General features: G+C 47.9%; 1 protein-coding gene across 1 annotated transcript; it reads right to left on the bottom strand.

The window, feature by feature from the left end:
- Positions 1-5,078: 5,078 nt before the first annotated feature.
- Positions 5,079-12,077, bottom strand: TCTE1 (t-complex-associated-testis-expressed 1). Its single transcript, XM_068413122.1, has 5 exons — positions 12,047-12,077; positions 11,239-11,508; positions 8,737-9,305; positions 7,203-7,652; positions 5,079-5,255 (listed from the first exon to the last, which is right to left on the bottom strand). Exons 1-5 carry the CDS (start codon positions 12,075-12,077, stop codon positions 5,079-5,081), a joined length of 1,497 nt encoding a protein of 498 aa, XP_068269223.1.
- Positions 12,078-12,391: the final 314 nt, after the last annotated feature.

Raw genomic sequence — 12,391 nt, 5'->3', positions numbered from 1 at the left:
TCCCCCTTTTTGTTTTTGTAAAAGGTGTTTCAGAGTTTGATTCATGCGCTCCACAATAGCTTGTCCCGTTGGTGAATGTGGGACGCCCGTTACATGTGTTATACCCCACAGTTGGAAAAAGTCCTGTGTGGCACGTGCCACATAGCCTGGGCCATTGTCCGTTTTAATCGTCTGTGGAATGCCCAGGGCCGCAATAGCAGAACGCCTGTGTCGTTGAACGTGTTTGCTGGATTCGCCTGTTTGCGCTGTAGCTATAATCAAAGAAGAAAAAGTGTCAATTGTTACATGAACATATTTTAACCTGCCAAATTCAGCAATGTGAGTTACATCTGTTTGCCAAATGTCCAAGGCCTGCAGACCTCGAGGATTGGTTCCTTGTATCGGCGTAGGTTGCGGCAGTTGCTGACAATCAGGACACATGGCCACGATATTCTGAGCATCACTGTGTGACAAATGAAATTGTCGTCGCAGTGCCTGATGTCCTTGATGAAAAAACTCATGTGACATATGTGCCTGCTGTTTAATGTCCGGCACCTGTACAGTCATTGCAGTAGAATTTGTGGGGTCAGAAACCAAAGAGTCCACTCGAGCATTGCCTTCTGCAATAAACCCAGGCAAATTAGTATGATTTCTTACATATAAAACATAAAACAATGCAGTTCGGATTTGAATTTCTTGCCACAGAGCTCGCAGAAATTCAAAAACACACTGATTACGTGTATGCTCTATAACAGATCTATCCAATTGCTTTATAATGCCAGCTACGTATGCTGAATCAGTAACCAAATTAAAGGGAATAGGAAAATTCTGAAATACTTCTAATACAGCTCGTAATTCTACCACCTGAGGTGAACCCTTTTGTTGTACTGCCATAGATTCCCACTTGCCGTCAGAATACCAGACAAGGCCCACCTTGACTGTTTTTCCAGATCCATCCATAAAAATGGTAATTCCATCCACAGGAGTGTCTGCGCACCACACTCCTGTGGCAATTGGAAGTTCCGCACTCAATTTTATAACAGGATGGGAGGGCAAGTGGTAAACAACCTGTCCCGAGAAATTCTCCATGGCTGTTTGCAAAGCAAAGCTATTAGCCATACACCACTCAAAATATTGAGCTGCAATAGGAACGGTTAGTGATGCAGGATCTCTGGCCACAAGCTCCCGACATCGCATCCGTCCTTTGATGATAATCTGTGCCAATAGCTCTGCAATCATGGGGACAGTTTTCTTTGTTCTTGAAGGTAGAAACAACCAATTCCAATACATGTAACAAATCTGACCATTCTGAATTCCATTGACCAATTATTGCATACGGAATTTGCCTATCAAACAAAGTGATAATTTGTATTTCCTGATTCATATCAATACGATGTACAAATTCGGAATGTAGCCTGCTTTCTATTTCTGTAATCAGTTGCTGTACCTCTGAGCTTTAGTGTGTTGTGGTGCTGTTAAATTTGTGTCCCCTGCTAACAATTGGAATAGAGACTGCAATTGTGACGACGTAAGCCCCAAGTATGGCCGCAGCCATAACTTGAGCCTTATGTTCCACAGTACCCACTTTTGCACATGCCTTTATCATAGCATTCAAATCTGGTTTTCCAGGTAAAGCTCCAACGATCCCCTGACAACCAGCATCAGCATTATCCCTAGCTAATTGCATAACTAGAGTATCTCGTAAACCACCATCAAAAACTTGCTTTTCAACTGCTTCTTGTAGCCTCTCAACAAAGGATAAAAAGAGCTCCTTGGGTCCTTGTCTTACAGTAGTATATACCCAGCGCTTTTTTTTTTTTTTTTTTTTTTTTTTTTGGTGATTGAACGGATAAAAACAGCCACTCTATAACGTGTAGCGGATCCTGCCAGCGCTCCTTCCACTGGCCCAGTAATCCCATGGGATGACAGCTGTCAATGGCTACATATAAACTTACTGGTGTCTCTAAATCCACATGATGTACCTTTTTCTGTTGCATACCATTGACATATTGTAGGATTGTTTTTCATGCCTTGCGGTAATACCGTCCACTGATATCGTTGACAAGGCACCAGGTTGTTCCTACTAGGTATTGAAAAAGCAAATTAGCATTTGTCAATTTCATGTAAAGGGATAGTGAAAAAACAATCTTTCAGATCAATAACCAAAATGGATATTCTGCATCAATAACTCCTGGTAACACAAATAGACCTAGCAAGGTTACACTAGGACGTCCGAGTAATAGTGCACTTAACCCATTTCCAGTGGGTCCCACGGCATTCATTGGTACCTTATGCTCTCTGCTATTCTCTGTTGTGATTGCGGTTGCTGTGGTAACATCCAGCCCGGCGCTCCCTGCGGTTCGGGCTGCGAGTTGACTGCTTAGGCCTGGAACTGGTTGGGAAGATTCATTTGTGTCAGCACACGGTTCCTCCCCGCGTTCTTTCTCCAGTTTCCCTGCACTCTGCAGCTGGTTGTTATCAGCTGACCTTGAGCATTATACTTAGACCTGCACAGCTTCACAAGATGCCCCAGCTTCCCACAGCAATGACACATCAAAACAGAGTTCTCTCTCCCACTCAGCTTCGACTTCTTAAGGCAGTTTTTCTTAAAGTGACCTTCTTGCCTGCATGTATAACAACGATGAACTACCTTAACTGCTGCTGCAAAAGTTTTTGCTAAATGCTCCATCTGAAATGTGGTGGTTCCCACTTTCCCACAAGCATCTATTAGTTCGGTTAAGGTGGGGTTACGATTTGCCATCCCTGCAATAACTTTCCTGCAATCCTCATTTGCGTTGTCCTTCGCTAACTGTAACAACAACGCTTCTTTAGTAGCCCCATTTTGTATTTGTTTGTCTAAGGCAAATCACTCCCCAGTTGAACGGCTCCCATTCGGGTGGGCCGCTTCCGTCCCCTCGATATACCGAGCCAGCCAATACCCTGCCACCCACAGCAGCCGCGGCCCTGAAATCACCGTTCGCAAGTGTGTGCTCTCTTAATTTTCTCCAGAACCTGGCCAGGTCCAGGCCAGACACAGTAACCTGGACTGGCTGCAGCGTGAACAACTCCTCCACGCCACCGCCCGACTTTCCCGACTCTCGGGCTCTGCAGCAATTATGTCCCGCTTCCACCTCTTCAGAAAGGTCTATTAAGGGTGGCTCAGTCTCAGATTCGGGTAACGGGATGGTAGAAGGATCAATGTTCTGCTGCTGTTCCCTGGGCGGTGGGGGTGGGCTCCGGCGGCGCAGAGGGCGGTGGGGGGGGGAGCTCTGGCGGTGCGGTGGGGGGGGGAGGCTCTGGCGGCGCGGAGGGCAAAGTCAATGTGAAAGGAGCTGTAGCCGCCTCAGCCGCTGCCTTTGCCTCTCTATCCTCCTTCAATTGCTCCAGTGAGTCTATAACTAATCTCCATGTCGTCAAATGACACAGTGGCGATCTTGTCCCTCCTTGAGGCAGCCTCAAACAGAGAAGTTCCAGCGCTTTGCCACGTGCTAACTTCGAAAGCAGTCTGCGCTGTAGCTGGCAAATTATTTTTTTTACACCATAATTTACAATTATTTACACCAATTATTTACATCAATAGTCTCTGGAGCAAATGCTCATCGTATTTTACCCCTCTCTTAGAGAGGATATGTTGGAGAAACCTTACTATCACACTTTCTTCTTTAGAAATATTTTGGCCCATCTCCTTTTTCCCCGGCTGCTCACCTCACTGGGTGTCCCGTTGCAACGTACTATTCTTTTCTTGCGAGTCGTCCTCCGGCTCGCCCCGGTCTTCAGTCCCGCTGAGCCATACTCCAGCCGGTGTACCTCCTTCTGGGCTATTCCCCGAACTTGCCGTTGATCAGCGTCTCTTTGGGGTCACCATCTGAGGAGAAGGAACACGCCTCCACACAATCCAATGTGAATCAAAGTGAAGACGCTTTATTAAGCATAAGCTGTCCCTTTTATACATTTTGTACTTTCCCTGGCTGTAAGCATGTGCATTGCTATTGGTTAATATTATGAAACATACTCTTCTTTGATGTGTTGATTGGTCACTGCTCTGCCACTGGTCCTTTCTTAATTGGCTCCATCAGTTCTTGTTTCTTCTCCTCCGTGTTCAGCTCCCACTGGCTACTCCCTCAATTCTTGTTTGCTCAGCTGCTGTTTTTCCTCATCTCTTCTCTCCAAGGTCGGCTTGTTGACACTAGCTACATGAATCTTGTCACACAGCTAGGCCCTCATTCCATACTCTCATACTTCTGGCTCATTACATGACCGCTCTCCTCCAAAAACCCCTCTACACAAGGAAGCTCCTCTGTTTTCAACCCTGTGGACTGTGTGGGTCAGCAGTCCTGCAGGGACCTCTCTAGCTTGAAGTTATGCAAAACATGGATTTTTTTGACAGGTTTGCACAGAAGAGCACTACTAGTTAAGGTAAGCATGCAGTTGTAAAGAATTTACCTGTTTGCAAAGCAGGCTATTGCTCATCGAAGACATAGCAACCCGCAGCAGGAAACCGTGGTGGAGAGAACTATCATTTATTGAATATACTTTTTTTTTTTTTACTTTTCACCACCCATATCTGAGACTCCAGACAGATTATGGCATAAAAACGAATAAATCCTTGAGCAGAGCAATATCCAGTAAAAGCTGCTGAGGAACTAGAAAAAACATTCCCTCTATCCTCTATGCAGCTCATGTCCTCCTCAGCAAAAAGCCTAGAAGAGCTGCCTGCCCTGAAAGTTAGGTCTGGAATAGACCATTTAGATGGTGGAGACTTCACCTTAGCTGCTTTGCAGATGGAACAACATCCAATTGCCTGAACTAAGCTTGCTGCCGGAGCACATAAGAAACACTACAGGAGGTGGGATTTAGTCTCAGGTACAGTAGGAAAGAGGTCTCAAGAGGCAGATTGCTTCTGTGATGCCACTACAGTCCCATGAGGTCTAATGTCTGTCTCGCATTAAGTCAAAGGTTGGATGATGGGCATCTAGGAAAAGCTGTGGTGGTGGTCACAAGTTGAGTGTTTCTCAGAAATATGAATAAAAAAAAGCCTCTGAAGTGAAGTATCTCCAAAACTGCACCTGCAAAGCTCATTGCTCTCTGGAGCATTTTCTTCAGAGGGGTTTGGTGGGGGGGTGCTGCAGAGACCCCAGCCTCGCCGCTTCCTGGTTGGCCCACACAATTTGGTGAATGAGGTACTCGGTCTCCTGGCCCACCTCTGCCAGGCGGAGGTCAAACTCAGTCACAGTCTTGTTATCTGCCAGCCCGTCAAGCAGCTGCTTCCCACCATCCTGCAAATGGGTAAGAAGAGGGGGTTAAAGGAGGAGACGCAGAAGTGAAGTGTATTGCTCCATTTCCCTCCTCCCCAGGGCAACTTCTCCTGCACTTCCCTGCTGCTGGTGGTGGGGAGCCCATGAGATGGTGCCAAAAGTGACAAAGGCCTTTGCCCAAGCCCGAAGGAGAAGTACACAGGGAAGGAGTGTAACCTTATGCAGCGCTCAGTGATATGACAGATGCTAATGACTCCCTCTGGGTACCGTGTCAGGAGTCCTCAAACTCAGGCTGGTTAATAGCACGGCTGGTGATGATAACCTGAGAGGAGTCTCTGCTATCCCCTGACCTCTGGTCCCCAGCTCACTGCTGGCTGGGGACAAAGGCCAGCGTGATTAGTGCACAGCTTCTCATCTTGGCAGTGGCGAGAGCCCCTGTGCTGGCAGTGTCCTGCCTTCATGCCATTTCCCAGGCTGGGTTGGCTTTCCTGGGGGGAACATCTCAGTCAACTAAATTCCAGCCTGTATGGGACAGAAAATGCAATGTAGATAGCCTTGAGGGAGGCGAGTCACTCTGGGGCATTTCCCTCCCTTACCTGAAGCATTGTCTTTAGGGATGTGACAATTTAATTTCCCCGCCCCCTAGCTATTCTCTTTCAGGTACCAAATACAACCCTGCCCCCATCTCCTCCATCCAGGCAGACCCCTCACCCCAGCACCCTGCCTCTTAGACCTTTTGCTAAAAAGGACAGAGCAAAATGGACAGGAAAGGAGTATTATTTTAATGGGGTACACAGGTCAGAATTTGATGCATCTCTAGCAAAGACCCCCATTTCCCCAAAGATAATACCACCAGCCCACTCGCTGGGCTGCTGTGGGGCTTCACAAATGGGTACCAAGAGAGCCCGTCAGAAGGAAGATACTAAGAATATAGATCATTATCTACTAAGCAAAAAATCCTTATCTCCTTTCCAGCCTTTGCCCCCTTGTATCATTACACTCAAATGGTTTTCCACGCCTAGGATCATAAACCTCAGAACTCACAAAAGGTTTTCTGCCATCAAATCCTTTTAAAACCATTGTCAAACACATTGATGCCAATATTCCTGCCAGCAGGGACAGCTGGTCTTGCTGTCTCTTTATTGTGACAGTGAGAAAAATTGAGGCAGTGCAGAAAGTTTAAAAGCCAGCGTGATTGCATTTGGCTGTCTCGTTTCAGGTTTCCAAAGCTCTTTTTAATCAGCAGAAGAAAAGCGGTCTGGTTTGTGGGCATGTTGCACACTGCAGCTCTTAGGGATGTAGTAAGATCTGTGGATGCTCCTCTGTCTAGAAAATGTAAGCCTGTGGTTTAGGAGCCACTCATGAGCACCCAGATGTGACACTTTTGACCTACCGCACCGCTCCCGAGCTGCAGGGTGAGTTAAAGGAGCTCAACAAACGAGCCAATTTTCTAACAGTCTCCTCTGAGCATGTGACGGACAGGAGAGATCTGGGAAGGGTGACACTATCTGTGTGCTGCTGAGTGACAGATGGCATGGCAGATACAAAGTACAGAGGATATGCATAAGGCCCTCGTCTCATGCCGCCTACCATTACTATTTACTCCCACGTGTGTGAAGCGGCTGTGATTTTCCCCAGACATACTTCCTGGTTTTCAGTTCCCTGAGGGGAAAATCCCTCTCTGCCAAGAAGCCCAAAGCCTGGAAGCCAGATTCAGATTGAGAGCCCTGTGAACAGAGCGAGATGCAACGAGCGAGATAAATGTATGTGCGTGCACAGAAGATGTCCTTCTCCTTACTGCCATATGCTAGAGCCTCTTGCTAGCTCTCAACGGATTGTTATGGCAGCAAGATTGGAAAGGGAGGGATGCAATTGCCTCTGTGGCTCCAAGACAGGGCAGGCTCAGTGTCTGCTTTGCAAGGCCACCACGCAGGCTCACAAACTACAGGGAGAAGGGGTTTCTCTTACCAGCCCCAGGTGGTTGCATGAGAAGTTGATACTCATCAGGGTGGTGTTCTGAGCCAGGACCTGGGAGAAAAGCGTAGCGGTTGGCTCTGACAGGTTGTTACTTCCCAGATGGATGGACTTCAGGGTGGTGTTGGTCAGCAGGGCATGGCTGATCGCCTCCCCGCCTTTGTCTCCCACGCAGTTGAGGCGCAGATTCAGGGAGGTCAGGGTGGAGTTCTCAGCCAGGGCTTGAGCGAGAGCCTGAGCCCCCAGGTGATGAATCTGGTTATTACATAGATCGAGGATTTCTAATCTGCTGTGGTTGATCAACTTGCCAACAGCTCGTGCCCCCTTGTCCCTGATGAGATTGTGGGACAAGTTCAGCTCCACCAAGCAGGGGTGATCCAGCAAGTTACGGACCAGCACCCTGGTCTTGTCATCATCCACGTTGCTGCGCGTCAGTTTGAAAACCTGTGGGCATAAAGGACAGGGACAGTGAAACAGCCAGTGCTTTGGATTGAGCTTTGTACAAGAGCTCCAGTGAGTTAAGCCCATGGCCCACCAGACAGGATTCATCTCCCTTCACTTGAGACACCTTGAGCCAGTAGGCTTAAGTAGTTGCTTTTATAGTGGGCAGATACTTCCAGCAGCCAGGACACGCCACTGATGTCCCTTGCGTGTTCTAGGGAGAAATGGTTCATCTCCTGGAAACACCTGTTCGTCTCCTCTGACTCCACAGGATCTCTGACACAGGGGGCTAAGTTAAACTGAGATAAAGCTGCTCAAATGTCTGCAGTGAGTAACAGCAGAACTCACCACAGATCACAGTCAAACACTGTCTAAATGAGCATGTGCACTGGTGATAACCACAGTGCCCTCTGTAAAGGAAAATGCCCTGTGTGGCCAGGGCACCTCAATAGGTAATTTCTCTTCTGGAAGCCAAGCAGACAAATATTTCCCAAAGCATGCCAGTCTGTGGGGTGAGTGTTCAGCCAGCTCCTTCTGGCTGCGCTCTGGACAGCAATGCCTGATGATGTTTTGGAGAAGCTGAGTATCTGCACTGCAGCTGCCACAGAAATGAAGATTGTGTTAATGCCTAGAAAGAAACCCCCTCATCATTCTAAGGCAAATGTGGATATTTCCCCACACGCTTCTTGGGGGTCTCTGCTGTTCTGGGGTATGTTGATACGTATTTACTGGGCATGACCACCATAAGCTCATTGTGACAAACTCTCTTTGAGCTTCTCTGCTGCTCCCTCCTGGAACTATGTAAGGAGTTAAAACGGGAGTGTTGCTTTCTCTTGGGTTACAGGGAACATGTTTTGTGGGAGCAAGTATTTTTCTCACTGATGCTATGACGACCTGTTCTAAGAACAACATACGCAGAACAAGATACTCAGTGCTAGGCCAGCAAGTTAACATCTTTGCACTCTGCCAGACTGCAGCATGCAAAGGGAAGGGTGCTCCCAGCAAGCAAAACTTGTCCCTGGGTTTCTACCCCCGGGCAATTTGAAGATCTAGCTGAGGAAGGAAGGTTCAGTCTGGGATATGTTACTTTCAAGTTGTGGCACATCTTCACGGCGACAGCCAGACTGCAACAGTCCTGGTAGGTGAAGTTAAAGAGGTTCCACTCAAAGTTCATGCCACAGTCCTTCACACTGTAAGTGAGATGAAGCTCCTCAAGGTGAGGGAGAGCAGTAATGAGGACTCTCAGGTTGTAGTGATGCATGGAGACCTCACCGAGCCCAAAATCACTCCCTGTGTCAGAGAGGTCATCCCTCTCCTCCTTTTCATCCGCCTTCACCGGTGGCAGGAACTGATCAACCTCCAGTTTCCGCACATAGTCTTTGCAGAGCGGGATGAGCTCTAGGACCTGTTTGGGGTCTGTGGTGTTAGGGATGAAACATTTCAGGATGTTCTCCAGGTGACGTTCGAAGAACATCCGTTTCCAGCTGTCTCCATAGTTGGAGATATCACACACTTGCCAGCGCTCAGTGCAGCACCTCTTCCAGTAGTCCTCATCGCTTATTAGGTTGGCAGTCACAGTGAGTGGAAGGCCAGTGGAGAGGCCATCCAGCACCTTCCTTTGGTGCTCAGGCAGAAGATGGTCCAAAATAGGGTTCTCTGGAGGGGAGGAAGAGAAGGAGAGGTTAGTGCGGACTGTAGGAACCATGGCTGGCACTATGGTTCTGCCCAGGCCCCCAGCTGTGTGCCCATGCCCTCCCCTCTGCTGATACTGGCTCTCTTCTCAGTTGCCAGCTGCTGGTGCAGGGAACTAAGCTGGCAGAAAATGTGTAGGATACATTTCTTACATTTCTGTGTAGGATTTCTAACTTTTACAATAAAACATCAGTGTAATTTGGTTTACTCACATAATATTTGGGAACTGCATCAGAAACTTAGCTCACAGCTTAAATTTAGTTTGAATGCACTTTATTCATAGCAGGACTTCTGCTCCCAAGAGAGCTAATTCAGCCTTACAGTGATGGGAGAGCTTGGCTTGTCATCTGCTGAACTTTCTCCCTTTGATTTCTAAGCATATTAAAGGATGATATTTGAGAACAACCGTCTGTGTGCTCTTCATGCAAGTCCTTGTGCCTTTTTATCTTAACTCAGGTGTCTGCCTTACCCCAAATTGATTCCTGTTCCTTTCCACTGAGACACACTCTTAGCCTTTAGGTCCACCTTGTTTAAATAAAAGCTCTCTTTTCTCAGGAGCTTTCTCCCCTCAGTCTGTTTCCTGATGCTTGCCCTAGGTCTCAGCTGGCTTCTCTCTAGTGGAATTTCTTTGTGGTAAGAAATACCAGAGATAAGCCATGCATACTCACACCATGAATGCTTGGTGACACATACACAGTAGTGTAGAATAACAGAAATCATCAGTGGAGAGGCTTATCTGCACATGGGAAATTAGATTTTGAGACACAAAGTGGGGTTAGCTTTATACTTCCTCTGTGGCATTTCCTTCCTAAGGATACCCAAAGTTTTACCACAGCCTCTTCTGCAAGTCTCTTCTCCAGTGTCCTACAGCTGGCACTGCTGTGACCTTCTCTGCTAAGTCCCATAACACAAACAGCGGCTGGGCACATACGGGCAGAACTGGGCTAGCTTTACTTGGGCTCACTCAGGTAGCACCAGTGGGCAAGATGCAGCCTCACAGCTCAGGTGATGGGGTCCCAAGACACCAAGTACAGCGCTTTCATGTGCACGCAGTGTAGGTCCAATCCATTTGGCATCGGACTGACCGACCAAGCTGATAGAACTGTAAGGGTCTCCCAGCTCAGACCCCCAAGCACTATCAGCTCCTGGCATAAGGCAGCGTATGGCAGCACTGGGCTCCTCTATATTGTCTTACAGTACCAGTGTGGACATAGCCTTAGACCTATCTTTGGTCTTCCCTGCCACTCCGTTGAGTCAGCCAAAAAGACAGGTAGGCCCTTTCTTTCCCCGTCTCAGTCAGTTCCCAGATAAGACATGCTTTTTCTGTTTTGCTATGTTTCATCAGTCCACCTGCTTCAAAAGCACATTCCCTGCCTGAGGGTATAACTTGTCACATCACCACCAAAAGCCATGGAGAAGGCCCGAGACTGTGCGTACAATACATATTGTGAGATGGTAGCTCCTCTGAGCAGGGAGCAATTCTCCATTTCTTTGTACAGCACTCAGCACAATGGGGCTCCATCCTCGAGTGCTAACGTAATGCATGCGTGAATCAAGAGAAGGAAAGAGCAGCTTCACAGCCCTGGCCACAGCTGAGGTAAGTGGGTTCAGCAGAGCATGGAAGGAAGAAGAAACAATAGGACAAGGTTAGGGCAGAGTCACATCCTGGATAGCAGCCTAGAGGACTACAGCCATCCCTGGAGTGTACAAGTACACAGTTAGAAAATAAACAGTTTGTTTAAGTAGCTGCCTGAGGGGCTATTTCTTCCCATCTGTTCCTTTGGCACGGCTGGGTACCACTCTGCCTTTCAGAGGCATCTGCCTGCCTTGTTGACCTTGCTCCCCAGGACTGACGCTCTCTCTCCATGTGTCTCAGGGTAGACGTGCTCCTGCTTACTTTCAAAATTGTGGATGATGTGCTGGAGGCAGAGCTCAGTGAGGTGGGGGACAGTGGCGAGGGACCACTCAGGATCCTCAATGATGTGGCGTGTACAGGTCGAGCCAGCAGCGAGGCTGGCCTGGGATGGATATTGCGAGGGAATGGCTGTGCTCCTGTCACCAGCTGCAGGCTGCTGCATCCTGCTCAGGACCCACTTCTCCTTCAGAAGAAGCAAGAGGAAGATTGCTTGAGAGCAGGAGTCACCACCATGTTCTCCAGCTGGGCTGCCTGCAAAAGAAAAAGGCAACATTAGAAAGTGGCCAGCGATAAGAATGCTCTGTTCACATTGCTCTCCTGTAACGCACTTGGCCCCTGCCCTTTGCCTGCCTCCTCTGCTTGGACTGGAAGCACTGCAACAAAGCAACTATTATTCAGCCTTATCTTTAGACACTGCCCTGTACAAAGAGATCTCTAGGTACCACGTGCAATAAGCAGATAATAACATGATGTTAATTCACAGTGCTGCTGGAGAGGATCGACAGGAATTGATTGTTTAGTGTCTTTTCCAATAAAAGAAGTAGGTGCAGCTGGCAGGAGCTGGGTTTAAAGCAAAGGAAAAGGATGGTTCTTCACACTGTCTGCAGTTGAGCCGGAGAATTCCTTGCCATGGGATGTTGTGGATGCTGAGTCTGTGTAGGTTCCAGGACAAGCCCATGGAAGAGAAACCCGTTGAGAATGATTCAATGCACAGAAACCACATCTGGCCCGGTGTGAGTTGAACACAGTTGGAGGCAGGGAGAATGCTGGAGGAAACAAACACACATACTTGCATTGTTTTTATACTCATCTCCAGGCATCTGCTTCTAGCCACTGTCAGAGATGAGATACTGGGCCAGACCATCCCCTGGTTTGATCCGGTACGCGGTTCTTATGACTCTTTAAAGACAGATGCTTTACAGTTGAATACACTATAAGTGTATTCAGGGTTTTTTTTTCTGCTTTTCCCAATTACTCTCCAGCTGAACTCCTTCCAAACATCCATTAACTGATGAGATGGGTCAGACCTGTTCACTGAGCCTAAGCAGATAGGAGCTAAAAGAACCAGCCTGGAGCAAAAGGCAGGATGCCCAGTCCTATTAGCTCTGCAGAGCTTTCCAACACCAAAGTTCCC

This window comes from Nyctibius grandis, chromosome 1 (assembly GCF_013368605.1).
Source record: "Nyctibius grandis isolate bNycGra1 chromosome 1, bNycGra1.pri, whole genome shotgun sequence".
NCBI classification, from domain to species: Eukaryota; Metazoa; Chordata; class Aves; order Nyctibiiformes; family Nyctibiidae; genus Nyctibius; species Nyctibius grandis.
The sequence above is the reverse complement of the archived record's forward strand: the minus strand, read 5'-3'. Positions and strand labels throughout refer to the sequence as shown.

Bases quoted from the DNA above. Each gene is read 5' to 3' on its own strand.
- TCTE1 (XM_068413122.1), bottom strand. From the start codon at position 12,077: ATGCCTGGAGATGAGTATAAAAACAATGCAA. The intron at 11,509-12,046 runs GTATGTGTGTTT...TTTCTTTTGCAG, and splicing joins TGAGTATAAAAACAATGCAA to GCAGCCCAGCTGGAGAACAT. The intron at 9,306-11,238 runs GTAAGCAGGAGC...CCTCCCCTCCAG, and splicing joins CATCATCCACAATTTTGAAA to AGAACCCTATTTTGGACCAT.